At 41.7% G+C, this 27,047-nt stretch overlaps 1 protein-coding gene across 4 annotated transcripts in view; it reads left to right on the plus strand.

Moving 5' to 3' along the window:
- LOC133630259 (junctional cadherin 5-associated protein-like) overlaps window positions 1–10,347 on the plus strand; it is a 128,676-nt gene extending 118,329 nt beyond the window's left edge. For all 4 annotated transcript variants that reach the window (XM_062021737.1, XM_062021735.1, XM_062021736.1 and 1 more), the window contains exons 4-5: window positions 1,048–4,475; window positions 7,096–10,347. In XM_062021737.1, coding sequence (XP_061877721.1) covers window positions 1,048–4,475; window positions 7,096–7,130 — 3,463 coding nt within the window. In that variant the 3' untranslated portion in view covers window positions 7,131–10,347. The remainder of the gene's footprint in view (window positions 1–1,047; window positions 4,476–7,095) is intronic.
- Window positions 10,348–27,047: the final 16,700 nt, after the last annotated feature.

The raw sequence follows: 27,047 nt of genomic DNA on the forward strand, positions 1-27,047 counted from the left end.
AAGCACGGGGAAGAATGACGGAGAGAGAGCAAAAGAGAGCATAAAGCTGGTTATCGGCTTACGGTACAGAAGACTATATTCGGGCCCGGCATGACAGGTTGTGCAGGCTTATACATTGGAATGTGCCCTGGCCGTGACACTACTTTGACCATTTTAAGCATACTGCGTTTGCTTTTTTTTTAACTACACTGACTATTACTCACTGCAGATGTCATGAAACATAATAAAACATCACTTACTGTACAATGTCTGCTGTCATTAGGATGCCGACTGATAGGATCTTGTTATATTTTAGATGTTATGTTTTAGATGAAAAATGACTCATAATCCTCACCAAGGAAAGGGGGGTGGAACCAAACGTCTTTTCGTGTCGTTCTCTCCATAACGGGTCTAAATTGGCTGTCTAAGTGTGCCAACGTGTCGGAATACATCCTCATCCTTCTACTATCCAGTTGAGCGGCAAGAGCAAAGGAAGTGTGTGCCTATGTCAACATAGGCACACACGCTAGTGATCACGGCGCCGCTATATATAGTTTGTCTGCGTTAGCGCTTATAATAACAATATCACTAATACTTGCCACTTTTTGGATGTTTTTTTATTGGGTTTAGTTAGAATGCCATCCATCGATCCATTTTCTACGGCTTGTCCGGGGGGGGGTGTCGGAGCCTATCATTCGGGCGGTAGGCGGGGTACACCCTGGACAAGTTGCCACCTCATCGCAGGGCCAACACAGATAGCATTTTAAAAAATCACGTCTTTAATTTAAATTGTTTGCTCAATTAAGTGATTTGAATTGCCCAGGCCTAAAAACCGGTAGTCGTTACATCCCTGCGTAACCTTTTTAACCCTTGGATTAAGTTGGTCTTTATTCTTCAGTCTATTTGTGCTCTACGACTGGCGGTCGACCAGTCTTGTGTGTTTTCCACTTCTTTCACAAAATCAGCTGTGATATATTCCAGTTCTTGGTAACCCGCAAAAGGCTAAGTTGTAGACAATGAATGAATTATTGTGCAAGTCATTCTAAAACTGGGTTCTTTTACTTTTAGGTACAGAGGTGATGTGTACCAACATATACATGTGGCTCCAGATGGATCTCACTGGATCACTCGGCATCCTGCAGGTTCTTGGTCTGAGCCACCCAGAGAAAGGTGTATGGCAGGCCAGAAGCAACTCCATCCTTTGTGTAGTATGCAGGTCCCAGGCGGAGGCGTACAATATATTTCTTTTAATGACCCCCGCATCCGGCACATTTCCTCAGCCCTGGGCGGGAACTCCCTGACAGACGCTGACAAGATTCGTCACATCCGCAATGAGCTTCCCAGCACCACCGTGTCGGAACCAGCTTCCGGCAACAGTGCCTTTTTGCCTCCGTCTATGGGGCCTTTTATCACTGCCAAACTGGCTGGTGATGTTAATCAGACATCTTCATGTGACTTTGACAATGACAATAAAAGGTGGCACAGCAATTTGCACAAAGAAACTGTCGATAACTTCTCAGCAACTGACCAAAACTGCAACACATATTCCAAAAACCAACATCCTCCTCCATTGCCATCTTCAGCCTTTCAAGCCCCAATAAGAAGAGCATCATCTCGCCAGGGGTCCAGTTTAGATCAGGTTTTTGCAGAAACCATCACACAAGTGAAGAAAATTGTCCCAGAATCAGGGTTGGAGAATAACCGCAGTACAAAGAGAAGAGTGAGTGAGACCATCTTCTGCCTTGTGTCTGTTCCCCTTCACACACCAACTAACCTTAATAAAGATTCATCTGCAGATCAGAATAACAATGACACAAAACGAAGTTTAACGATGACCAATACAGGAACATTTGCAGTTGGTCTCAAAGAGACTCACAGTTTGCGAAGTAAGTCGGTCAACGAGATGCCCATCAAACTCCAATACTCACACTTTCACACCAGCAGCACTTCCTCCCTGAGGAATTCCAAGAGGGCTCCTCTAAGGAAGGAAATTATAGATGCCTGGGCACTCCAAGCCAGTGATGACAGGGAGAGGTGTTATGCTGGGTCCTGGCCAGGAAACCAATACCGTAACCAAGAAACCCAGACTGGCTCACCTTTGACTGTTGTGAAAAGTCCAGAACCCCAAAGCCCACCTGGGGTCCAAGAACCTATCCACTCTGTTTTGGACAGAACCACCGACAGTGGTGTGGGGACAGACAACGGTTCCGCTTATGGATACCCCATGGCTGGCCAGAAAGACCTCCATCCCTCCAGCAACAGCGCCTTCTCTCGTCTCAGCAACAGCCCAACACCACAGCAATCACTGAAACCTACGGAACAACATCTAACCTCCCCATTTAAGAAACCGGATCAAAGAGACCAGAATCCATCCTCTCCAAAGAGGAGCAACTCAACTCCTCCAGAGTGTTCAGAACAAGTGGCCTTTGGTCAGTTTCTACTAAAACCAGTAAATCGACGACCATTTGATGCTATTGGTGAGCTAGAGAGCATCAATAAGGAGATGGAAGACACAATCAGCAAAAGACCGCATGTGGGTCGGTCAATTGATGATCTAGATGGCACGAATAAAAGATTTAACCGATACAAACCACATACACGATTCAATGCTTGCCTCAAACCAGGCAGAGAAGGAATTAGTCTTCCACCCGTACTCTCAGAGAAAACTGCTATCAAAGTCAGATCGAGATCTTTTCCTTCTGCCGATGATCTGGAATCCATGGGCACACAAAATACTTTTTCCAGACCACAGTCCAACACACCATCAACATATAAGGTATGCCTGATGTCCAATCCAGACGAGAGGCCACCTCGGTCCTTGCTGCCTCAACACAGGGATTCAAACCAACCCTATCGGCAGGATATTCCAGTCCCTCAGGAGTCATTGCTCAGGGATGTTGGACTAACCGTCTACACAGAAGCCCCTAGTGGTCATGGGGAGACAATGCAACGCTCACTCCTGGTCCCAGCGACACTTGACCACAAGGACTTGTCAGTGCAGCTTTTAAGTGAGAGCGGCACAGCGCTTGTTGAAAATACTCGCTGCCTAGAGCACAATTCTAGTCAAGAGCTTAAAGCTGAAGCGGACACGGAGACAAACACTTCATTAGACAAAATGCGACAATGCAAGGAACAGCTGAGTTTGAAACTCGGTGAAGATGATGGTGATGAGAAATATCGAATCTCTGAGCCTGTAAAATCAAATGAGTCAACAATGGCAGATAAGCATCTTGAGACCTTACTGATTCATGAGCAAGCTAATGCATTACCTACCGAGGACCTCAGTGGCTTGTATGACGTTAAATGTGCAAAGGGAATCCCGGAAAATGAATCAATTGAGCAGAGAGCAGCCAGAATCCTGGGTATTACCATTCCAGTGGGGGCCTTGGGTGCGTCTGACAGCATAGAGGAGTACAGTGACGATATCGAACCTTTTGTAGCTGAGAAACCGCGTTATTCAGATGAAGACAAAGATAATGTGATTGAAGAGCCTGAGCAGGTCGAACAGGAATCCGTCATTTTACTGGGAGCGGATATAGAAGAGGCTAAGCTATTAATAAGGGAATACTCCAATGAAGATGGCCGACAAAAGCACAGCTACAATCACGATGATGGCGAACACAATGAAGATAATATCGCTCAGCCGGGGGCGGTACTGGATCTGCCTGAATTCCCACCAAGTAATCTGCCTCTGTCCCTACCCGTCAGCCCTGATGAGAAACTAGCACACAAAATGGGCAGAGGAGAAAAGAAGGGATGTGGTGGAGCCAGCAAATTAATTGAATCTCTGCAAGATAAGCTAAGCTCTTCGGCTTCTGCATCTGCTGCATCTCTGGGCAGGTCAACCATAGACAGAATGGCCCGTCTCAAAGAGCTAGACTCTGTGTCTCGAATAAGACGCCTCAGCCTGAAAGGGGCCGACTCCATTAGAGAGTGTGAGAATGAGGAGTCTGGGCGGGAGAACTTAGTTCGAGATGATTCTAAGGTGGTGGAGGAATTAGAAGATGAAGGTCTGAAGGAGCAGAAAGGAGGAAAGAAGGACGTGGATTATGCAGTTGAACAGGAAAATTCATGTGAAACACACATTAAGATGGTAGCACTCCAAGAATGTTGTCAGTCTGATGAAGATATATGCAAAGTCGATGGAAAACCAAAGGAGGCAGAACAGACTAATGATGTTTTTGCACTGAAAACAATACATGAAGGTAGGGAAGATGTTGAAGTGAAGGGAGACGAAAAAGTACAGCTTGAAGTTGTCGCCAACGCAGACAAACATGAACAGAATGCAGCAGAAGTTAGTCGGTGTGAGAAGACCAACAACATCAAAGTAGAAAAGGTGCCCAAAGCGAAGCGCCGTACGAAGCTCCAAAAGCCTCCGCTTCTTCCTAAGCCCCGAAGTGTTCCCAAGAGAGAAATAAGTCTACCACTCAGCTTCAGCTCTGGGACCTTTACTTCCTCGAATATGGAGGAAGAGGAGGAGCTGCACACGGTCTCAGGTGGGTCAGAGGTTGTGAATAATATGACGCAGGCCTTTATGAATGCTTCTATAGTCTCACCAGCTACAACGATGGTGCACCTCAACAATCCAATACAGGAAGTCTCCGGTTTAAAATGAGTTAACGACGACAATTTTTGTGTAAGTCAGAACCTACACTAATTGAACACCAAACACATTTGAACTTATGCAACACTGTAATGAACAGATTAAATACAAATATTAAATTAAGTAAAAAACATGCAAGTTAGTTCCTAAGTGTGACTCTCTGTTTTGACTAATGCCTAATTCTTGAGCGAGCTTTGTATTAAAGAAACCAAAGGGGTGCGTTAAAACCACAAAACGCACCCCTTCGGCCGTCTTCAGCTCTGCTAGGCTCGTGGCCGCTTTGGTGATAGGTCAGAATCGACGTGCTCCGGTGATGGCTCGGCTCATAGCTACAGTGGATTTCTTAACGCTTGTACTTCAACATCAACTTGAACATTTTCGGCCAGTCATCACATGACCTTTGACAGCTCTAATAATAAAAATAAAAATAATGAGAGGGGTGTCCTGATACAACTTTTTCACTTCCGTTACGATACCGATGTTGAACCCTTGAGTATTGACCCATACCGAAATTTATCTGGTACGATATAAGCAGTAATCATACATACAGTATTTGTATTATTTTGTAGCGTAGAATGTTTGAAAATAATTAATCAAGTACAATTATTGAAACAGAGAACAATGGTAAAAATGGAAAACTAACCCTAATAAAGTAATGTATTATTGATGTTCAAAATGTTGTGTTAGACAGGAGGGAGTTGACGGCACAGACACCAGGGGGAAGTAAAGCTCTATGATTTATTATATATAGAATAATAAACAAATACTAACAAATAACTATAGAATGAAGTGTGTGACAAAACCCAAGAGTGTGTGTGTGAGGCTATGTGTGTGGTTAGCTGTAGTATGTATTACCAAGTGTTGTGGAGAGCGAGAGGAGGGACAAAGCAGGAAGGCAGTCCGTGAGCAGGCAAGCAGTCGAGGGTAGGAGAGTGGCAGCGTAATCCGTGTCCGAGCGGGGGGTCGAGGATCGAGGGAGGCAGTCAGAATCCAGAGGTAGTAGCCTATAGACCAGGGGCGAGACGGCACAAGTTTATTTAACAACCGCTGCTGCCCACTGCTCCCCTCACCTCCCAGGGGGTGATCAAGGGTGATGGGTCAAATGCAGAGAATAATTTTGCCACACCTAGTGTGCGTGTGACAATCATTGGTGCTTTAACTTTAACTTAATTTGACCAGTTCGACTCCGCCAAGGCTGCCCTTTGTCACCGATTCTGTTCATAACTTTTCTGGACATAATTTCTAGGCGCAGTCTGGGCGTTGAGGGTATCCGGTTTGGTGGCTGCAGGATTAGGTCTCTGCTTTTTGCAGATGATGTGGTCCTGAGGGCTTCATCTGGCCAGGATCTTCAGCTCTCACTGGATCGGTTCGCAGCCGAGTGTGAAGCGACTGGGATGAGAATCAGCACCTCCAAGTCCGAGTCCATGGTTCTCGCCCGGGTAAGGATGGAGTGCCATCTCCAGGTTGGGGAGGAGATCTTGCCTCAAGTGGAGGAGTTCATGTACCTAGGAGTCTTGCTCACGAGTGGGGGAAGAGTGGATCGTGAGATTGACAGGCGGATCGGTGCGGCGTCTTCAGTAATGCGGATGCTGTATCGATCCGTTGTGGTGAAGAAGGAGCTGAGCCAGTAGGCAAGGCTCTCAATTTACCGGTCGATCTACGTTCCCATCCTCACCTGAGGTCATGAGCTTTGGGTTATGACCGAAAGGACAAGATCACGGCCGGGTGGCGAGTCTCTCCCTTAGAGATAGGGTGAGAAGCTCTGTCATCTGGGAGGAGCTCAGAGTAACGCCGCTGCTCCTCCACATGGAGAGGAGCCAGATGAGGTGGTTCGGGCATCTGGTCAGGATACCACCTGAACGCCTCCCTAGGGAGGTGTTTAGGGCACGTCCGACCGGCAGGAGGCCAAGAGGAAGACCCAGGACACGTTGGAAAGACTACGTCTCCCGGCTGGCCTGGGAACGCCTCGGGATCCACCGGGAGGAGCTGGACGAAGTGGCTGGGGAGAAGGAAGTCTGGGCTTCTCTGCTTAGGCTGCTGCCCACGCGACCCGACCTCGGACAAGCGGAAGAAAATGGATGAATGGGATGGATGACCAGGAGTGCTGTATCCATATTGTACACAAGTATCCAGTTGTTTGATTACTGCTATTGTGTCGCCATCTGGTGGCCAACGAAAATAACAGGGGGGTTGATTGAAGAACTTATATGAACCAATCCAAACGACCTTCCCTAGTCACGGTGCAGGGAAAGAAAAATAAAAATCAACCAGTACAAGAATTCAACAAAAATGGTCACACATTTTGTGGATAGTATAAATAAAACATCCAATCAACATTAAAAACATTTCAGCTTGCTTGATCATTCTGATGAAAAGATTGCGGATCATTTATTCCGGTCTTCCTCGGTCCGAGGTGCACCTTTTCCCGTGGTAGCTGGTGCAGCTGTGACACTAAACGACACATCGCCACGGTCCTGACTCACTTCCAATTGTTTCCTCTGGTTTCCCATCAGACTCCTACGACCCCAGTCGAGTGGAGCGAGTATAACCGCTGACTCTGCCTTTTTTTTTCTTCTTTTTTCTCACCACTGTGGAAACCCGTCTCTCAAGTTAACGACCCTTTTTCCCACCAAGAAAGGCTTTCATCTCATCCGCGGCTCCTTTCGGCCGCGACCCTTCCAGTATCGTTACATATATCTCTAATCCGACCGTCGTGGAGCTGCGGGAGCGGGTTTTTTTTCTTCCACAGCCAAATATATCGGTGGTGTCAGCTCCCCCCTCCTCGATCTCGTCGCTCCACCTCTCTGTCGCTTCTGTAACGTCTCCTCCCGCCCTCCCCCGAACCGGGTGTTGATTTCTGAATGTCAAAGTGCTTCTGCTCTTCAAACAACACTAATGTGACAGCTTTGACGGTATTGCATTACAATCAGTTCCCGAAACCCTCACCAAATGTAAATAAGAACCAAGTATAAAGTTTTATCTAGAATATATAAAAAAAGGAATATCAGTTGAAGAAATGTATATTTTCTTATAGCATCGGAAAAATGCTACATTTTTTTTAATTGTGGTATTTGGGTGTGGCACTAATAATAGAACCCCCTTGTTCTTTGCTCTTATACCCGCGTGATAGCGAATGTACCCAGAGAGTCTGGGTTGCAACGAGAAACACTGTGGTCTTTGAACAGCAATATCGTTATGGCACACCTCTTTTTTTTGTCTTCACCTCGGCGACATCGGTGCTAGCTTACACCACCGCCGTCACCAGAGCATCATGAGTACGAACCCGTATTTTTCTGCGTTTAAGAGAGGTCTATATTGAACTTTGCCGTGGTTAGGAGTGCTTTTTTCTGCAGGAAACGACCGTGTAGCTATTTGGAGGTATGGCGTGCCTTGTGTGTCCACGCCTCATTCACGTTTATTCACCCGTAAGTGGGGGGGGGGGAAACAGGCACATCTTTTGAGTTTTGTTTTCGAGTGAACACGGCAGGAATAACAAAATGGTCGCAATAATGGGAAGAATGAGTTGTAAACGGAGGGCCACGCTAAAGACAAATACCAGAGAAAACATGGAAAAACTGATGATTATGTGAAAGTGGATCACTCCTTTAAATGTCAAACTATATTATTTACAGCCCCTAAAACCACTGAAGTTGTCTAAATGGTAAATAAAAACAGAATCCTTTCCAACTTATATTCAATTGAATAGACTGCAAAGACAAGATATTTAACGTTCCAACTGGAAAACGTTGTTATTTTTTGCAAATATTAGCTCACTTGAATTTGATGCCTGCGACATGTTTCAAAAAAGCTGGCACAAGTGGCAAAAAAGACGGGGAAAGTTGAGGAGTGCTCGTCAAAGACTTATTCGGAACATCCCACGGGTGAACGGGCTAATTGGGAACGGGTGGGTGCCATGATTGGGTATAAAAAAGCAGCTTCCGTGAAATGCTCAGTCGTTCACAACCAAGGGACGGGGGGCGAGGGTCGCCGCTTTGTCGACAAATGCCTGAGCAAATTGTTTAGGAAGAATATTTCTCAACCAGCTATTGCAAGGAATTAAGGGATGTCACCATCTACGGTCTGGGTTCAGAGAATGTGGAGAAATCACTGCACGTACGCCATGATATTATGGAATTTGGATCCCTCAGGCGGTACTGCGTCAAAAAAAATCGACATCGGTGTGTAAAGGATATAACCACATGGGCTCAGGAACACTTCAGAAAACCACTGTCAGTAAACTACAGTTGGTCGCTACATCTGTCAGTGCGAGTTGAAATTCTATTATATATGCAAAGCGAAAGCCGTTTATCAACAACACCCAGAAACGCCCGCCGGCTTCGCTGGGCCCGGGCTCATCTGAGATGGACTGACGCAAAGTGGAAAAGTGTTCTGTGGTCTGATGAATACACATTTGAAATTGTTTTTGGAAACTGTGGACGAGGAAAAGAACCATCCGGATTGTTCTAGGGTCAAAGTTCAAAAACCAGCATGTGTGATGGTATGGGGGTGTATTAGTGGCCAAGGCATGGGTAACTTACACATCTGTGAAGGCACCATAGAGGTTTTGGAGCAACACATGTTGCCATCCAAGCAACGTTATCATGGACGCCCCTGCTTATTTCAGCAAGACAATGCCAAGCCACGTGTTACAACAGCGTGGCTTCATAGTAAAAGAGTGCAGGGTACTAGACTGGCCTGCCTGTAGTCCAGACCTGTCTCCCATTGAAAATGTGTGGCGCATTATGAAGCCTAAAATAGCACAACTTTTTTGCAATGTGTTGCCATTAAATTCTAAGCTAATGATTATTTGCCGAAAAATGAAGTTTCTATTTTGGAACATGAAGTATCTTGTCTTTGCAGTCTATTCAATTGAATATAAGTTGAAAAGGATTCCCAAATCATTGTATTCTCTTTTTATTTACCATTTAATCAACGTGACAACTTCACTGGTTTTGGGGTTTGTATAATGTACGGAACATTGTTGGAGTACTTGTCCAAGTACCAACACAAGTTCACTGTCGATCATCTTTCAGCAAGGGTGACCTGGGGACTTCTTTGATTACCAGGAATCAAATGAATCTCAATAAAAAAAAATGGGGAGGGGAAAAAAAAGGCCACAATAACGAAATGAAAGTATAAATATGCAAAGTGGGCCCGTGCGTTCTTTTTCTCGGTGTTTGCTTACGTGGACTTTTGTGATAGCAATAAACTAGATTCGGGAGTATATACCAGACTTCACTTTGTACGCTATGCAGTGGGCATCATCAGCTGAAGGTTTGATACCAAAATGGAAAAAAGTTGTAAGATTGATGTGAAAGTACCTGGTACCTGGTACCTCCGTCTTCTCTTTTGTACTGCGAGTTCTTTGTAACACGTCGACTCTCGGTGCACGTTTGATTTTGATATTTTCTATTTTCATACGACATATGTACAGCTTCTTCTTTTTTTTTCTTCTTTTTTTTAAATGTGCGGCATCTTTTCTTTTTCTTTTTCGGTGCATGGAATGCGTAACGAGTCACAAAGTATTTGCATATACTTGCATTTGGTACTACAGTATATATATATATATATATATATATAGTCTATCCAATAAACTGTTATATTTCATATAATGTATATTTTATTTTACCAGGAGAAAAAAATAAAAGAATATTCTACATATTTAAAGCAGAATATGGTATTTTTAGATTGTGAAAAAGGGAACTAACTATAAAAAGGCACAACAGATCAATACATAGAGACACGTGTGTGCTATTGTACAGTATTACAGGTTATTCATAAATAAAACAATTTGCATGAAATATCTTGACTTGTGAGTTCATCCTTCATCCCAAACTGGGTCAAACTTTGCTCCACTAGATGGTGCTGTTTTTTCTTTTTTGATCATTTTATTTGCCATGCCAGGAAGTCCTTAAGTAGGAGGGTTTTAGGAACCTGTCAGTCAGAGTTCAGGGCAAACCTTACCGGTGCAGGCCTGATAGGAGTAACAGTTTTGTTTTACAAGGTAGAAGTTAGCATTTAGCACAATAATGTTCCACTTTTCCTCACTCGGGACAGTCTCTTCAGGTATGTAAGATTCACCAACCCGTGCTAATGTCGATTTCGAGGTACATACAAACTTATAAACACACTTTATACTCTATATTCGAACAGGCCACACATTCGGCAGCCATTTTGGTTGTTCCGTAATTTAATAAACTATTAATGTTACCTTTCTTAGACAATATTCGTCCAAATATGTGTCTTCAAGAAAAATAAGCCATCTTTTATGTGGTATTTTTTGTTGTAGTTTATCATGCTAGGATTTTTACTACGGTATATGAATAACACTTCAAGGTGCAGTTCACACTTAATCCGCTAGATGGCAGCAGAGCACTTTGAATAAAACAAAATAAAGAGAGAATATTATATATTGTTCGCTGCTTTATTCTAATTTATTTCCAGTAACTGCTGTACAAGCAATATTTTTGTTATTTATTCATTTTATTACTTCCTTAATCTGTTGATTTTAAACATGGGTATAAATTATTTTTAAAATGTTTATGACATTTACTGTAATTATAACTTTTTTTATATCATAATCTCGATTTTTTTTTAAAAATCTAATAAATTAAACTCCGATCATTTAAATTATTTGTCTAATAATTTTGAATTTTATTATATAATTTTGGTTTTCTTATATCATAATTTCTACTTTTTTTTTGTATCTCACAATGATGACGTACAAATGAGGTATTTTTCAAACTGTTAATGTTACCTTTCTTAGACAATATTCGTCCAAAAACGTGTCTTCAAGAAAAATAAACCATCTTTTATGTGGTATATTTTGTTGTAGTTTATCATGATAGGATTTTTACTACTGGTATATGAATAACACTTCAAGGTGCAGTTCACACTTAATCCGCTAGATAGCAGCAGAGCACTTTGCATGAGATTCCTTGCCTTAAAACAAAATAAAGTGAGAATATTACATATTGTTCGCTGCTTTATTGTAATTTACTTCCAGTAACTGCTGTTCAAGCAGTATTTTTGTTATTTATTCATTTTAGTACTTAATATGTTGTTTTTAAACATGGGTATAATTAATTTTTTTAAATGTTTATGACATTCACTGTAATTGTATCTTTTCATCTCATAATCTCGATTTTTTTGTTATCCAATAAATTTGAGTCCGATAATTTAAATTTTTTTTGTCTAATAATTTTGAATTTTATTGTATAATTTTGGTTTTCTTATCTCATAATTTCTACTTCTTTTTTTTTATCTGACAATGATGACGTACAAATGAGGTATTTTTCAAACTATCAATGTTACCTTTCTTAGACAATATTCGTCCAAAAACGTGTCTTCAAAAAAAATAAACCATCTTTTATGTGGTATTTTGTGTTGTAGTTTATCATGATAGGATTTTTACTACGGTATATGAATAACACTTCAAGGTGCAGTTCACACTTAATCCGTTAGATGGCAGCAGAGCACTTTGAATGAGATTCCTTGCCTTAAAACAAAATAAAGTGATAATATTACATATTGTTCCGCACAAGCGTGGCTTTATTGTAATTTACTTCCAGTAACTGCTGTACAAGCAGTATTTTGTGCTATTTATTAATTTTAGTATTTTCTTAAGGTTGATTTTAAACATGGGTATAATTATTTTAAAAATGTTTATGACATTTACTGTAATTATAACTTTTTATCTCATAACCTCGATTTTTTTTAATCTAATAAATTTGACTACGATAGATTCAATTTTTTGTCTAATAATTTTGAATTTTATTGTATAATTTTGGTTTTCTTATATCATAATTTCGACTTTTTTTTTTTTATCTGACAATGATGACGTACAAAGGAGGTATTTTTCAAACTATTAATGTTACCTTTCTTAGACAATATTCGTCCAAAAACGTGTCTTCAAGAAAAATAAACCATCTTTATGGTGGTATTTTGTGTTGTAGTTTATCATGATAGGATTTTTTACTACGGTATATGAATAACACTTCAAGGTGCAGTTCAGACTTAATCCACTAGATGTCAGCATAGCACTTTGCATGAAATTCCTTGCCTTAAAACAAAATAAAGTGATAGTATTACATATTGTTCCGCACAAGCGTGGCTTTATTGTAATTTACTTCCAGTAACTGCTGTACAAGCAGTATTTTTGTTATTTATTCATTTCAATATGTTGTTTTTAAACATGGGTATTATTTTTAATTTTTTTTTATTTCTATGAAATTCACTGTAATTGTATCTTTTTATCTCATAATATCGATTTTTTTTTTAATCTAATAAATTCGACTCCGATAATTTCAATTTTTTGTCTAATAACTTTGAATTTTATCTTATAATTTTTGGTTTTCTTATCTCATAATTTCGACTTTTTTTTTGTATCTCACAATGATGACGTACAAAGGAGGTATTTTTCAAACTATTAGTGTTACATTTCTTAAAAAAAAAAATTTGTCCGAAAACGTGTCTTCAAGAAAAATAAACCATCTTTTATTTGGTAATTTTTGTTGTAGTTTATCATGATATGATTTTTACTACGGTATATGAATAACACTTCAAGGTGCAGTTCACACTTAATCCGCTAGACAGCAGCAGAGCACTTTGAATGAGATCCCTTGCCTTAAAACAAAATAAAGTGAAAATATTACATATTGTTCGCTGCTTTTTTGTAAATTACGAGCAATATTTTTGTTATTTATTCATTTTAGTACTTACTTAATATGTTGTTTTTAAACATGGGTACACTTTTATATTTTTACATTTTTATGATATTCACTGTAATTGTATCTTTTTTATCTCATAATCTCGATTTTTTTCAAATCCAATAAATTTTATTCCGATAATTTCAAATTTTTGTCGAATAATTTTTAATTTTATGATATAATTTTGTTTTTTTTGATCTCATAATGATGACGTAAGAGGAGGTATTTTTCAAACTATTAATGTTACCTTTCTTAGACAATATTCGTCCAAAAACTTGTCTTCAAGAAAAATAAACCTTCTTTTATGTGGTATTTTTTTTTTTGTAGTTTATCATGACAGGATTTTTACTACGGTATATGAATAACACTTCAAGGTGCAGTTCACACTTAATCCGCTAGATGACAGCAGAGCACTTTGAATGAGATTCTTTGCTTTAAAACAAATTAAAGTAATAATATTACATATTGTTCCGCACAAGCCTGGATTTATTGTACATTTCTTCCAGTAACTGCTGTACAAGCAGTCTTTTTTTTATTTATTCATTTTAGTACTTACTTAATATGTTGTTTTTAAACACAAGTATAATTTATTTGTAAAGTTTTTATGACATTCACTATAAATAATGACTTATCTCATAATCTAAATTTTTTTTTAAGGCTCCAAAAATTGTAACTTTTTGTCTAATAATGTTGACTTTTTATCTCATAATTTTGGTTTTCTTATCCCATAATTTCGATAGTGTTTCGATTTACCAAGGAGGTATTTTTCCTTGTGTTTACATACTAAGGTTTATTTCTTAACACATTATATAATTTTGAGAAACGATTGCAATACGGTAACAAATAAAAATGTATCAATTTGGAGGAGAATCATTTAGTGCAGTCAAACCAAAGCTTCAATGATTTATGGGCCAAGCTTTTGAAATGTGAGGCTTTTGCGCCCTCTGGCGGCCATACGAAATAACTACAACAAAAACACTGCATGGAAAATACTAATATTTGCCTTCAGCCGTCATATCGATGTTAAACGCGCCGATATCACACGATTATGTGAATGAAAAGATTCCAGAAGTCCTACTCGGACTATCAAACGTCACTTTTTTTACGTATGTCCTTGAAAATAAACTTTAAATAAACCAAACGAGACAAAAGTGCCTCACCTGAACCCAATGAGCTATCAAGGTCCACCTGAACAAGACCCAAACGGAAGGAGAGCGCTGATTGGACGACCAAAACAGGACACTGGAGAATATCCTAATTAGACACAAAGGTAGCAACTAATCAAACGAGGGAAGACTAATAACGTCGACACTTCCTCTACTATCAACCAGGGTATCTGTGGGGTCTTAGAAAGTCTAAGAAAAAGTCTTAAATCCAATAATTTGAATGTAAGGCTTTAAAATGTCTAAAATTCTCCAAAGATCTCATAAAAGGTCTGAAATACGATCTTGAAAGGTCTTAAAAAGTCTTAAATTTGGCTTGTTGAAACCTGCAGAGACCCTGATCAATAAACAAGAACCACTTTTGGGTGTATTCGTTTTTTTTCCCTCATCTGAGATGAACGGGCGTCGACCTTTAACCCCACAACAAGCCCTTTCTACCTCGTCACACGCGTGGTGTTTACGCGGGACGCGGAACCTTTCCAGCCCACATTGTTCCAGAAGGCGACCCGCTGCTGTCAGCTGTGCCTCCTTCCAAGTCCCAGGCCGCCCTTTGAAGTGGCGCCGGGGTCTGACTGTGTTGCCCTTGTCCTTTTTAACGTGTCTCTTCAAAACATCGGCAGAACTTCAAAACACGCCGACTTGAAGGAGATTAGGCGGAACTAGGTTAGAACTATCATTGAAAAGTCTACGGCTGCCCGTTTACATTGTGTTCCGTTTGAGGATCGAGATCTGATCCGGATTAACAAAGAACGTAATTACTAGACAATACGTGTTTAAGTACACACAATCTCATTGTCTACGTCAAATCTAAGGCTGAAACGACGCGTCGACGTAGTCGACGTCATCGGTTACGTAAATACGTCGACGCCGTTTTTGTGCGTCGACGCGTCGCATAATTACGTCACACTACCGTCATGGCGGAGCGCAAAGCAGACTGTGCAAGCGAGGGGAAAAACGCACGCCAAAAGTCGTCAAAAGTGTGGGAGTATTTCAATACACAGCCTAATAATGTTGTTGTATGCACAGTGTCGAGCGTAAATGGCCTATCATAGCAGCACAACGGCTATGAACGAACATTTGAAAAGAAAACCATCAACCATCAACTAGTCAATCGTCCGCGTTAGCATACGTTGTCATCATTACACAAAAACATGAATGTGTCATTTGTATCTGCTAGGGGTGTAACGTTATGTGTTTTGTATTGAACCGTTTCGGTACGGGGCTTTCGGTTCGGTACGGGGTTGTACCGAACGAGTTTCTAAGCTAAAGCTAACTTTAGCTGCTAAAGTCTTAACAAGTTGCTTTGCTCCTTCTGCGGCTGCCTCTGTCTCAGCACGCAGCATTGTCCCACCCACACAACCATCTGATTGGTACACACGCAGCATTGTCCCACCCATACAACCATCTGATTGGTACACACGCAGCATTGTCCCACCCACACAACCATCTGATTGGTACACACGAAGCATTATCAGCCAATCAGCAGTGCGTATTCAGAGCGCATGTAGTCAGCGCTTCAGCGTGGAGCAGATAGGTGTTTAGCAGGTGAGCATCAGGCAGTGGACTCTCCCCAAATGATAATAAACACCTCCCAGTCAACTACTAGTAACATCACTATGAGCCCGTTGACCTACTAGAAATTTAAACTGCAGCTCAGCTCACTCGCAGTCCTGGCTTGAGGTGAAGGCTAATTACCTCTCAGTTCCAGCCACATCGACCCCTTCTGAGCGCCTATTTTCAGCTGCTGGGAATATTGTAAACAAGAAAAGAACCAGAGCATGTAGACATGCTAACCTTTCTTCATTACAACTGTTAGACACTCACTGGAATGAGTACAATTGGTTATTGTGTACTGTGTTGGACTGGATGTTTATTTTGCACATTTTAAAAGCAATACTTAATGTTTACAGTCCTCCAGAATATTTAGATTGGCACTTTTTTGTATTGATGTTTATCTTTATTTTTGCACATTTTAGCAAATAAGCAATACTTTCACTTTTGTTGAAATGTTTACACTTTTGTTACAGAATATTTCGTTTTGCACTTTTTTGTATTGGATGTTTATCTTTATTTTTGCACATTTTAAAGCAAAATAAGCAATACGTTTACTTTTGAAATGCTTATACTATTGCAGAATATTAAGATTTGCACTGGATGTTTACTTTTATATTTGCACATTAAAAAGCAAATAAGCTACTTTTAATTTTGTTAAATGTTAAAAGTTTTAAATGTTTACATTGTTACAGAATATTTTGTCATGTTGTTGTCAATGTTGACTGAGTGGCCATACTTTTTTTTTTGTAAATAAAAGCCATGCCTTTTGAAAAAACTGGCCTACTTTTATTTGTTCATCTTCATTTTAAATAAAATAAAATAAAAAATAATCGGTAAAAGGAAAAATAATCTATAGATGAATCGAAAAAATAATCTATAGATTAACCGATTAATCGAAAAAATAATCTATAGATTAATCGATAGAAAAATAATCGTTAGCTGCAGCCTTAGTCAAATCCATCACATCCAGACAACTACAGTATCAAATAAGAGAGTTAGCTGATTATTAGGATCGTCCTGATCCAACACTGATATCGGAAGTCGATATAAAAATCGGATTATTTCGTTTTACATCCAGAATCTTTGGACAGCCGGTTGTAATCGAAATGTTTTAGGCAAGTCATTACTAAAAGGTAAACGTGGTTGTCTAGATCAGACGTAGGCAAAATACGGCACATTAAGATTTTCAATCGGGCCCGCCGGACGTTCTACAGCGCAGGTCTCAAAGTCAAGGCCCGGGGGCCAGATCTGGTCCGCAAACACCTGGAAATATGTTTTAATAATATTTTCTCACTAAATGTAATGGATTTTTTTTCGTTTTCGCAGAAAAAATATACGTACTGTTTGAAATTGCATTCCTTTTCAACTTTAATAGTATCCTTTATTAATATCAATCAATCAATGAATGTTTATTTATATAGCCCTAAATCACAAGTGTCTCAAAGGGCTGTACAAGCCACAACGACATCCTCGGTACAGAGCCCACATACGGGCAAGGAAAAACTCACCCCAGTGGGACGTCGGTGAATGACTATGAGAAACCTTGGAGAGGACCGCATATGTGGGTAACCCCCCCCCCCCCCCCCCTCTAGGGGAGACCGAAAGCAATGGATGTCGAGTGGGTCTGACATAACATTGTGAAAGTCCAGTCCACAGTGGATCCAACACATCAGCGGGAGTCCAGTCCACAGCGGGGCCAACAGGAAACCATCCCGAGCGGAGACGGGTCAGCAGCGCAGAGATGTCCCCAACCGATGCACAGGCTAGCGGTCCACCCGGGGTCCCGACTCTGGACAGCCAGCACTTCATCCATGGCCACCGGACCTATGCAACTCCCCCTCGCAAGGGACAGGGGAGAAGAGGAGAGAAGAAAAGAAACGGCAGATCAACTGGTCTAAAAAAGGGGGGTCTATTTAAAGGCTAGATTATACAAATGAGTTTTAAGATGGGACTTAAATGCTTCTACTGAGGTAGCATCTCTAACTGTTACCGGGATATTACAGAATATTATCATACTTTCCAAACATGTTTTTGTCTAAATAAACATACTTAACTTTACAGCAAACTACCCATCAAATTAATACAACTTACAAAGCATTTTACATGGTTATTTACATCATATTGAAAAAAACTACTACCGTTTTTTGCGTTAACATTCCGTTGACTGAGCTGGCCGTTTTTGACTGTAAAATCTTGTTTTTAACGTTGTATTACTGTAAACGGAAAGACGGTACATTTGTTTTTGCGGTAGAAAAACTGGCAGTTAAAATGGTACTGATTCTCCATGAACAATATAATGTTGTAAAAAACAATGTCAATTTAACACAAAAATTCGGGCAATCAAGCTGCCAGAGTTTTCCGTAAAAACCCCCCAAAAAACTGTTTTTTTCCATATATGATCAAATGTGGTAAAAATAAAAAAATATATATTTTACAGTAAACTGTTGTAAATGTAAAGCTTGTACATTAAAATCGACTGTGTACTTAAAACAATTTATATAATTAATAATGAAATCCAGAGGCAAATTCATACAAACGGCCCTCTGGTGGCAGCCATAACTGCCATATGTGGCCCTCAATGAAAACCACTTTGACACTTTTCTAACAGTTAGCACTACAAAATAAAAGTACGTTTAATTCCTGATGATACGGTATCGGATCAGTGTAGGTATTGGCCATACACAAGGCTCCAATATCGGTATTGTGTATCGGAAGGATAGTTCTAGTATATGGTCAATCCTACCGGGTTTAGGTCGATGTTTGCTATTATCACAAAATCGTTTTTTGTCGACAAAATCACGGGAACAACCGGTCTACATGTGTTTTGTGGACTTGGAGAAGGCATTCGACCGTGACCCTCGGGAAGTTCTGTGGGGATATTCACAATATTCAGAAAAATAGTTCTGATTGATCTGTATGGTCAGTGTCAGAGCTTGGTCCGCATCGCTGGCAGTAAGTCGGAGCTGTTTCCAGTGAGGGTTGGACTGCGCCAGGTCTGCCCCTTTGACACCGATTCTGTTTCCAACTTTTATGGACAGAATTTCTCAGCGCCTTCAAGGTGTTGAGGGGATCCGGTTTGGTGGCTGTAGGACTCAGTCCTTGCTTTGTGCGGATGATCTGGCTTCATCTGGCCAGGATCTTCAGCCAACAGTGGATTGGTTCGCCTCTGAGTGTGAAGCGACTGGTTGCAAAAATCTGCACTTTCGAGTCCGAGTCCAAGGGTGGAGTGCCAACTCCGGGTTGGGGTGGAGACCCTGCCCCAAAGGGAGAAGTTCAAGTACCTCGGGGTTTTTCTCACAAGTGAGGTAAGAGTTGATCGTGAGATCGACAGGCGGTGCGGCGTCTTCAGTGATCTCAATTTACCCAACGATTTACGTCCCTATCCTCACCTACGGTCATGAGCTTTGGGTTATGACCGAAAGGACAAGATCCCGAGTACAAGCGGCCAAAATGAGTTTCCTCCGTCGGGTGGCGCGGCTCTCCCTTAAAGATCGGGTGAGAAGCCCTGTCATCCGGGAGGAGCTCAGAGTAAAGCCGGTGCTCCTCCACACCGAGAGGAGCCAGATGAGGTGGTTCGGACATCCAAGCGCCTCCCTGGGGAGGTCTTTAGGGCACGTTCGACCCGTAGGAGGCCACAGGGAAGACCCAGGACACACTGGAGAGACTTTGGGGCGGCATGGCGTAGTGGGTTGAGCAACTGTGCCAGAAACCTGAGGGTTGCAGGTTCGCTCCCCGCCTCTTACCATCCAAAAAAATCGCTGCCGTTGTGTCCTTGGGCAGGACACTTCACCCTTTGCCCTCGGTGCCGCCCACACCGGTGAATTGAATGATGAATGATAGGTGGTGGTCGGAGGGGCCGTTGGCGCAAATTGTAGCCACGCTTCCGTCAGTCTACCCCAGGGCAGCTGTGGCTATGAAAGTAGCTTACCACCACCAGGTGTGAATGAATGATGGGTTCTACATGTAAAGCGACTTTGGGTACTTAGAAAAGCGCTATATAAATCCCAGGTATTATTATTATTATTATTATTATTGTTGCATTGGGATCCCCCTAAAGAGCTGGACGAATTAGCTGGGGAGAGGTAAGTCTGGGCTTCTCTGCTTAGGCTGCTGACCCCGTGACCCGACTTCGATGGATGGATGTTTCCAAACCTAGGAAATGAGACTCAATAGTAGTTTTTGCTTTTTCAATTATTCTCACTATTTACGTAGAAATAAAAAATACATATTATTGATTATTTAGATTACAGATGTGATCAAAAATGTAAACATTCAATGAACATTGGTATGACCAATACTGCCCGTGTAGCTACTAGGTCCTGGATCTGAACCCAGATTTGTTCAGGACATTTTAACAAATGGGGGTGAAAGGACGCTCCCTCCAACAGACTATCAAGTCCATGTCAAGAGCTGCCGAAAAAGCCAGCAAATGGCTCTGGATTAAGCGCAAGGACCCCAATTGGGCAGTAAAATGAGAGACAATGGTATGCGGTCAGGCTTAGGCCTGACTCAGGGAAAAGGACGACCCTGCCATGCAGAGTCCAACAGGATATGGAGGGTATGGCATGGAGGGGGGTGTACCTGGGACGCTAGGTACATCGTTGAGCCCTCTGGAGACGTCGTGGGCTTCAAATCAACGAAACGTCGATGAAGCATGGTGCCCACCCGAAGACCCCAATGACATACTTACCCTCCCGTTCACCACTCCACACCGACTGCTACCGTCAAGATTGTTCCTACTTACCAAAGGGATTGAAACATCTAGTTCTATTTGCTTTACTTTTAACAAAAGTTGTCTTGTATTTGCGTCAATACGATCCTTACATTTGTTATGATATATTAAGACCCCAGCCAGGTCAACAATGGGTGGGACTTTAGTCACTTCTGGTACAATGACTCCTCTTGACCGTTTGCATGCGTGTGATGCTAATTGTCTGTCCGGCATGTTTGCTTGGTGCTGACACACGGTGCCGCCGCCGCCGCCGCCATTCATCTGCTCGTCTACTGGACACACAAGGCAACTTGGAATGCGTGTATGGGAGAGGACGGCCTCTTCTTCTGCTGTCATCCTTGTTTGCTCGCTATTGTTTGCAACTTCTGTGTGGAAACGAGTGATTTATGCTCGCGGTGACAACCACAAGTGTCTGGGCCAAGGTGGCGCCTACAGGTTTGTTCATCATTGTGTAACCAGTTGTGTGGTTAGGATTGTGCGTGTTTAACAACAATTTGTTTTGGAGCTGGTAAAAGGTTGCGACGCATTGGTCACATTTTAAAGAATGCGGAGGGAAGGTGTTCAATACGCAGATGTGCTACCGTCGCCAACTACTGGCCTGGCATGCAAATTACAGTTTTGAGTTGCAAGTCTTCTCGTATACATCAGCAAGCCCCAGATTCATAAACCAATCAATCAATCAATCAATGTTTATTTATATAGCCCTAAATCCCAAGTGTCTCAAAGGGCTGCACAAGCCACAACGACATCCTCGGTACAGAGCCCACATACGGGCAAGGAAAAACTCACCCCAGTGGGACGTCGATGTGAATGACTATGAGAAACCTTGGAGAGGACCGCATATGTGGGTAACCCCCCCCCCCCCCCTCTCTAGGGGAGACCGAAAGCAATGGATGTCGAGTGGGTCTGACATAATATTGTGAAAGTCCAGTCCACAGTGGATCCAACACATCAGCGAGAGTCCAGTCCATAGTGGGGCCAGCAGGAAACCATCCCAAGCGGAGACGGGTCAGCAGTGCAGAGATGTCCCCAACCGATGCATAGGCTAGCGGTCCACCCGGGGTCCCGACTCTGGACAGCCAGCACTTCATCCATGGCCACCGGACCTGTGCAACTCCCCTTCCCCAAGGGAGAGGGGAGCAGAGGAGAGAAGAAAAGAAATGGCAGATCAACTGGTCTAAAAAGGGGGGTCTATTTAAAGGCTAGAGTATACAAATGAGTTTTAAGATGGGACTTAAATGCTTCTACTGAGATTGAGATTCTCTGCAAATTTGATAAGTTACGTGAGCTCAGAGCAATCCTATTGGATGATCAGGGCCAACTCCGGGTTGGGGAGGAGACCCTTCCCCAAGGGGAGAAGTTCAAGTACCTCTGGGTCTTTTTCACAAGCATAAACACTCTATGTGTGTAGTTGTTTAGAGCCACAACCTCTTGGGATATTTAACGAAATTGTTTTTGGGCGCACTTTTCCAAAACGCTAAGGACCGGGGGGGCCGGACTTCTCCCTTCACTATTAGTCTTATTTTGTATTTTTTGAAGAACCAGTGTCCTTGACTGCAGACATTTTATTTTAGTCTATTTTGTCAGAGTTACGGGAGCTTCGGCAAAAAAGCTTGTCAAAGATCGTCCCTACGACAGCACTCTAGTGTTGTTATGAATCTGCTGAGTTTCTCACAAGTTTGCCGCGAGCCACCAGTTAAAATAGCCTGAATGATGAAAAAGAAGTGACCTAAAGAGGAACCTTGAGGAACACCACTAGTTTAACTAAGTAAGTTCAGCAAATGACTACTGACTGCATCTGAAGGAAACAAGCTACAGCAACCACTTAGTTACAAAAATTACATTCCGAAAAGGAGAGGACTTAAAGGGGAGCCTTGAGGAACGCCTTAGTGATGTAAATCACAAGTTTGGACCCCCGTGTTTGATGTTTGCTTGCTAGCTTAAAACTTCAATGCAAGGATCTGCCAATGTGTTTCCGGTAGTCCAAGTTCCTCTACACAACAGGAGCACTCTAGTGTTTTGAGGACATTTGCTGCTAAAATGTTTCTTCCAAATTTGTTTGAACTGAACTCATGTTGAATAACCCAAATGATAAAAAAAAGAGAGGACCTAAAATGGAACCCTGACAAACACCACTAGTATAACTAAAGAAATTGAACAACTGACTACTGACTGGTAAAGTCTATTCAGGTGTACTGGAGAAAAGGCTGCGCCGGATAGTAGAACCTCGGATTAAGGAGGAGTAGTGTGGTTTCGTGGAACTGTGCACCAACTTTATACTCTCTGCAGGATCCATTAGGGTGCATGGGAGGTTCCCCAACCAGTCTACATGTGTTTTGTGGACTTGCAGAAGGCATTCGACCGTGTCTCTTGGGAAGTCCTGTGGAGAGTGCTCAGAGAGTATGGGGTATTGGACTGCTTGATTGTGGCGGTGCGCTCCCTGTATGATCGGTGTCAGAGCTTGGTCCGCGATGCCGGCAGCAAGTTGGACCCGTTTCCAGTGAGGCCTGGACTACGCCAGGTGTGGCCCTTTGTCACCAATTCTGTTTGCAACTTTTATGGACAGAATTTCTAGGTGCAGTTAGGGCGTTGAGGGGATCCGGTTTGGTGGCTGTAGGATTCGGTCCTTGCTTTTTGCGGATGATGTGGTCCTGATGGTTTCATCTGGCCAGGATCTTCAGCCATCACTGGATCGGTTCGCAGCTGAGTGTGACGCGACTGGGTCCAAAAATCGGCACTTTCAAGTCAGAGCTAATGGTTCTCGCCCAGAAAAGGGTGGAGTGCCAACTCCGAGTTGAAGTTCAAGTACCTCGGGGTCTTTCTCACAAGTGAGTGAAGATTGGATCGTATATCGACAGGCGGATCGGTGCAGTGTCTTCAATGATGCGGACCCTGCATCGGTCGTCTCAATTTACCCATCGATCTACATCCCTATCCTCACCTACGGTCATGAGCTTTGGGTTATGACCAAAAGGACAAGATCTCGGGTACAAGCGGCCAAAAATACTTTCCTCCGTCGGGTGGCGGGGCTCTGCCTTAAAGATAGGGTGAGAAGCTCTGTCATTCGAGAGGAGCTCATAGTAAAGCCAGTGCTCCTCCACATCGAGAGGAGCCAGGTGAGGTGGTTTGGGTATCTGGTCAGAATGGGATGTGTTTAGGGTACAACCGACTGGTAGGAGACCACGGGGAAGGCCCAGGACACGTTTGAGAGACTATGTCTCCCAGCTGGCCTGGGAGCGCCTCGTGATACCCCAGGAAGACCTGGACGAAGTGGTTGGTAGAGGGAAGCCTGGGCTTCCCCGCTTAGGCTACTGCCCCCATGAGATGGATGGAATGATGGATGGACTACTGACCACATCTGAAGTAAACAAGGTACAGGAACACCTTAGTTACATAAATCAGATATTTGTACCAGCCAAAAAGGAGGAGAGGACTTAAAGGTTGTAATCACAAGTTTGTACCCCAATGTTCTATGTTTGCGAGCAAATTTAAAATGTCAATGCACAGATCTGCCAATGGGTTTACAGTTTTTGGGGATTTGCTGCGAAAATGTTTGTCTCCCAAGTTTTGAACTGAACTCAACGGTGTCATTTGGACCCCGGGCCTCCAGTTGAAAAGCCCTTCACTAGCAGGTGTACTGTAACTTTAAATATTGTTTTCATGACTTTGTTGTCTTTGGAAAAAAACACCTCAGGTTATCCAAAGGCTCAGCGAGAAGGTTTTTAATGAAGTTCTTCTCCTGTCCGCCCTTCTTTGCCATTTCCTCCGCAGCATCTGATATTGTTGATCTTGTTTTGCTTTCGTACTTCCTGAAAAAAATGAATAGTGGCTCTGTCATGTCGGGCGGCTGCGGGGTTCTGGGTTGTCTCCTTCCTGTTGCCTGTTTTATCTTGCGAGCTGTCTGGCCTGCTTGGGTGTCACAGAGAGACACTCAGACAGAACGCCGGGTGGTTGACCTTAAGGAACCTGGTGGCCCCACCTTTGCTCACAACCCCTGTGCAGGACAGGAAGCTCCTAGGTGCTCCTTCCTTCCTCGGACTGCGACACAGGAGGCACCAATGTTAGTTTTTAGATGCACAAAAGTAAACAAGGATGGTGGGAAGTCCAAAGGGAGGCAGGGGGGGGGTTCGCCCTGAGGTCCTAATTTTTTCCCGCTGGCCATTACTGTGACAGACTGTTTACAATTACTGACGGATTAGGTTTACTTTCGGATTTATGTTGCTCAGCTCAAAAGTATAAACAACACCACGCTGTTCTAGATGAACGCTGCCCGCCGGGACCCTGGGAGCTGACTGAAAATGTGAGAGCTTCAGGAAAAACATACCGACGGCCAAAATAGGACCAACTTTACTAAACATGGGGGCCAATAATTCAAATACGAGTATTGTCGGTTGGTTGGTTAGCAGGATTATGCAAACTTCCCTCCAAAATGAAATGGTTTAAGGTTTATTAAATACAACACCAATAAATAAATCAAATACAAATGGGATAAACAGTTCCAGTAAAAAAACAAGTAAACAAAGGGTGTGCTAAGAAATAACCTTTTAATAAAGGGGTGCTTATGCCTCTCTCTCTCACAGTAGATCCATCATTTCCATTTAATACAGAGCAAACTAATGTGTACACTAGGATTGTCTTGTTACCTATATTTTGGTACCGGTACCAAAATGTATTTCGATACTGTTCTGAATAAAGGGTACCACAAAAAAATGGCATTTTTGGCTTTTATTTGAACAAAAAAATCTTAGTGTACATGAAACATACTGTATGTTTATTATTAGTCCTTAAATAAAATAGTGAACATACTAGACAACTTGTCTTTTAGTAGTAAGTAAACAAACAAAGACTCCTAATTAGTCTGCTGACGTATGCAGTAACATATTGTGTCATTTATACACCTATTATTTTGTCTACATCATGAGGGCCAAACTGTAAAAATTGATTATTAATGCACTTGTTCATTTACTGTTAAAATCTGCTTACTTTCTCTTTTAACATGTTCTATCTACACTTCTGTTCAAATGTAATAATCACGTATTCTTCTCTTCTTTGGTACTTTACATTAGTTTTGGATGATACCACACATTTAGATATCAATCCGATACCAAGTAGTTACAGGATCATACATTGGTCATATTCAAAGTCCTCATGTGTCCAGGGACGTATTTACTGACTTTATAAACATAATATACATTTATAAAAAGGTAAAAAGATTTTGTGACGATAAAAAATATTGATGTAATCATAGTAATATCGACTAGATACACTCTTGTACTTAGTATCATTACAGTGGATGTCAGGTGTAGATCCACCCATGGCATTTGTTTACATTGTGACGCCGGTGAGCTATTGTATCCTCCTACGGTGTGTAGTGAAGCATGTACTTTTCAAACACAGTATAGTACAGTTTTTGATTCATTAGTACCGCGATACTATACTAGTACCGGTATACCGTACAACCCTAGCGTTCACATAATAAAGCTTGTTATCTTTATCTTGACTTCCAGTTCCCGTTGTCTTTGTAGGCCTGTAAGACCAGTTTTTCAGTCCGGTTTCACTTGTTTAGACTATGAGACAAGTAATAACAATCATATTACAAATGATTATTATTCATTAAAACACATTTGATAAATCATGTATTGGAAGAGCTTTTCATTAAACATTTGACTTGTTTATCATTCAGATTATTATTATTAAAGAGGAATATATTTATTATAATATGTGTACAATCTTTGTAAATCCATGTGATGATATTTTTTATTTTGGGCAACATGACACAACGTTGAAACAACATGCTTTTTGACGACGTTTAATCAATGTTGGGTTCTGACTAGGGCTGCAACTAACGATTAATTTGATAATCGATAAATATGTCGATTATTACTTCGATTAATCGATTAATAATCGGATAAAAGCGACAAACTACATTTCTATCCTTTCCGGTATTTTATTAAAAAAAACCAGCATACTGGCACCATACTTATTTTGATTATTGTTTCTCAGCTGTTTGTACATGTTGCAGTTTATAAATAAAGGTTTATTAAAAAAATAAAAATAAAAAATTATAAAAATAAATGAATAAAAAAAACTCTGCGCATGCGCATAGCATAGATCGAACGAATCGATGACTAAATTAATCGGCAACTATTTTAATAATCGATTTAATCGATTAGTTATTGCAGCCCTATTTCTGACGTTGATTTGACCATTGAAATTTAGTCATTTCCCAACCAATATTCTCCAACACAAACACAACATTGAAACATGTTTTTGACGACGTTTAACCAATGTTGGGTCCTGATGTTGAT

This window comes from Entelurus aequoreus, linkage group LG15 (genome assembly GCF_033978785.1).
Source record: "Entelurus aequoreus isolate RoL-2023_Sb linkage group LG15, RoL_Eaeq_v1.1, whole genome shotgun sequence".
NCBI classification, from domain to species: Eukaryota; Metazoa; Chordata; class Actinopteri; order Syngnathiformes; family Syngnathidae; genus Entelurus; species Entelurus aequoreus.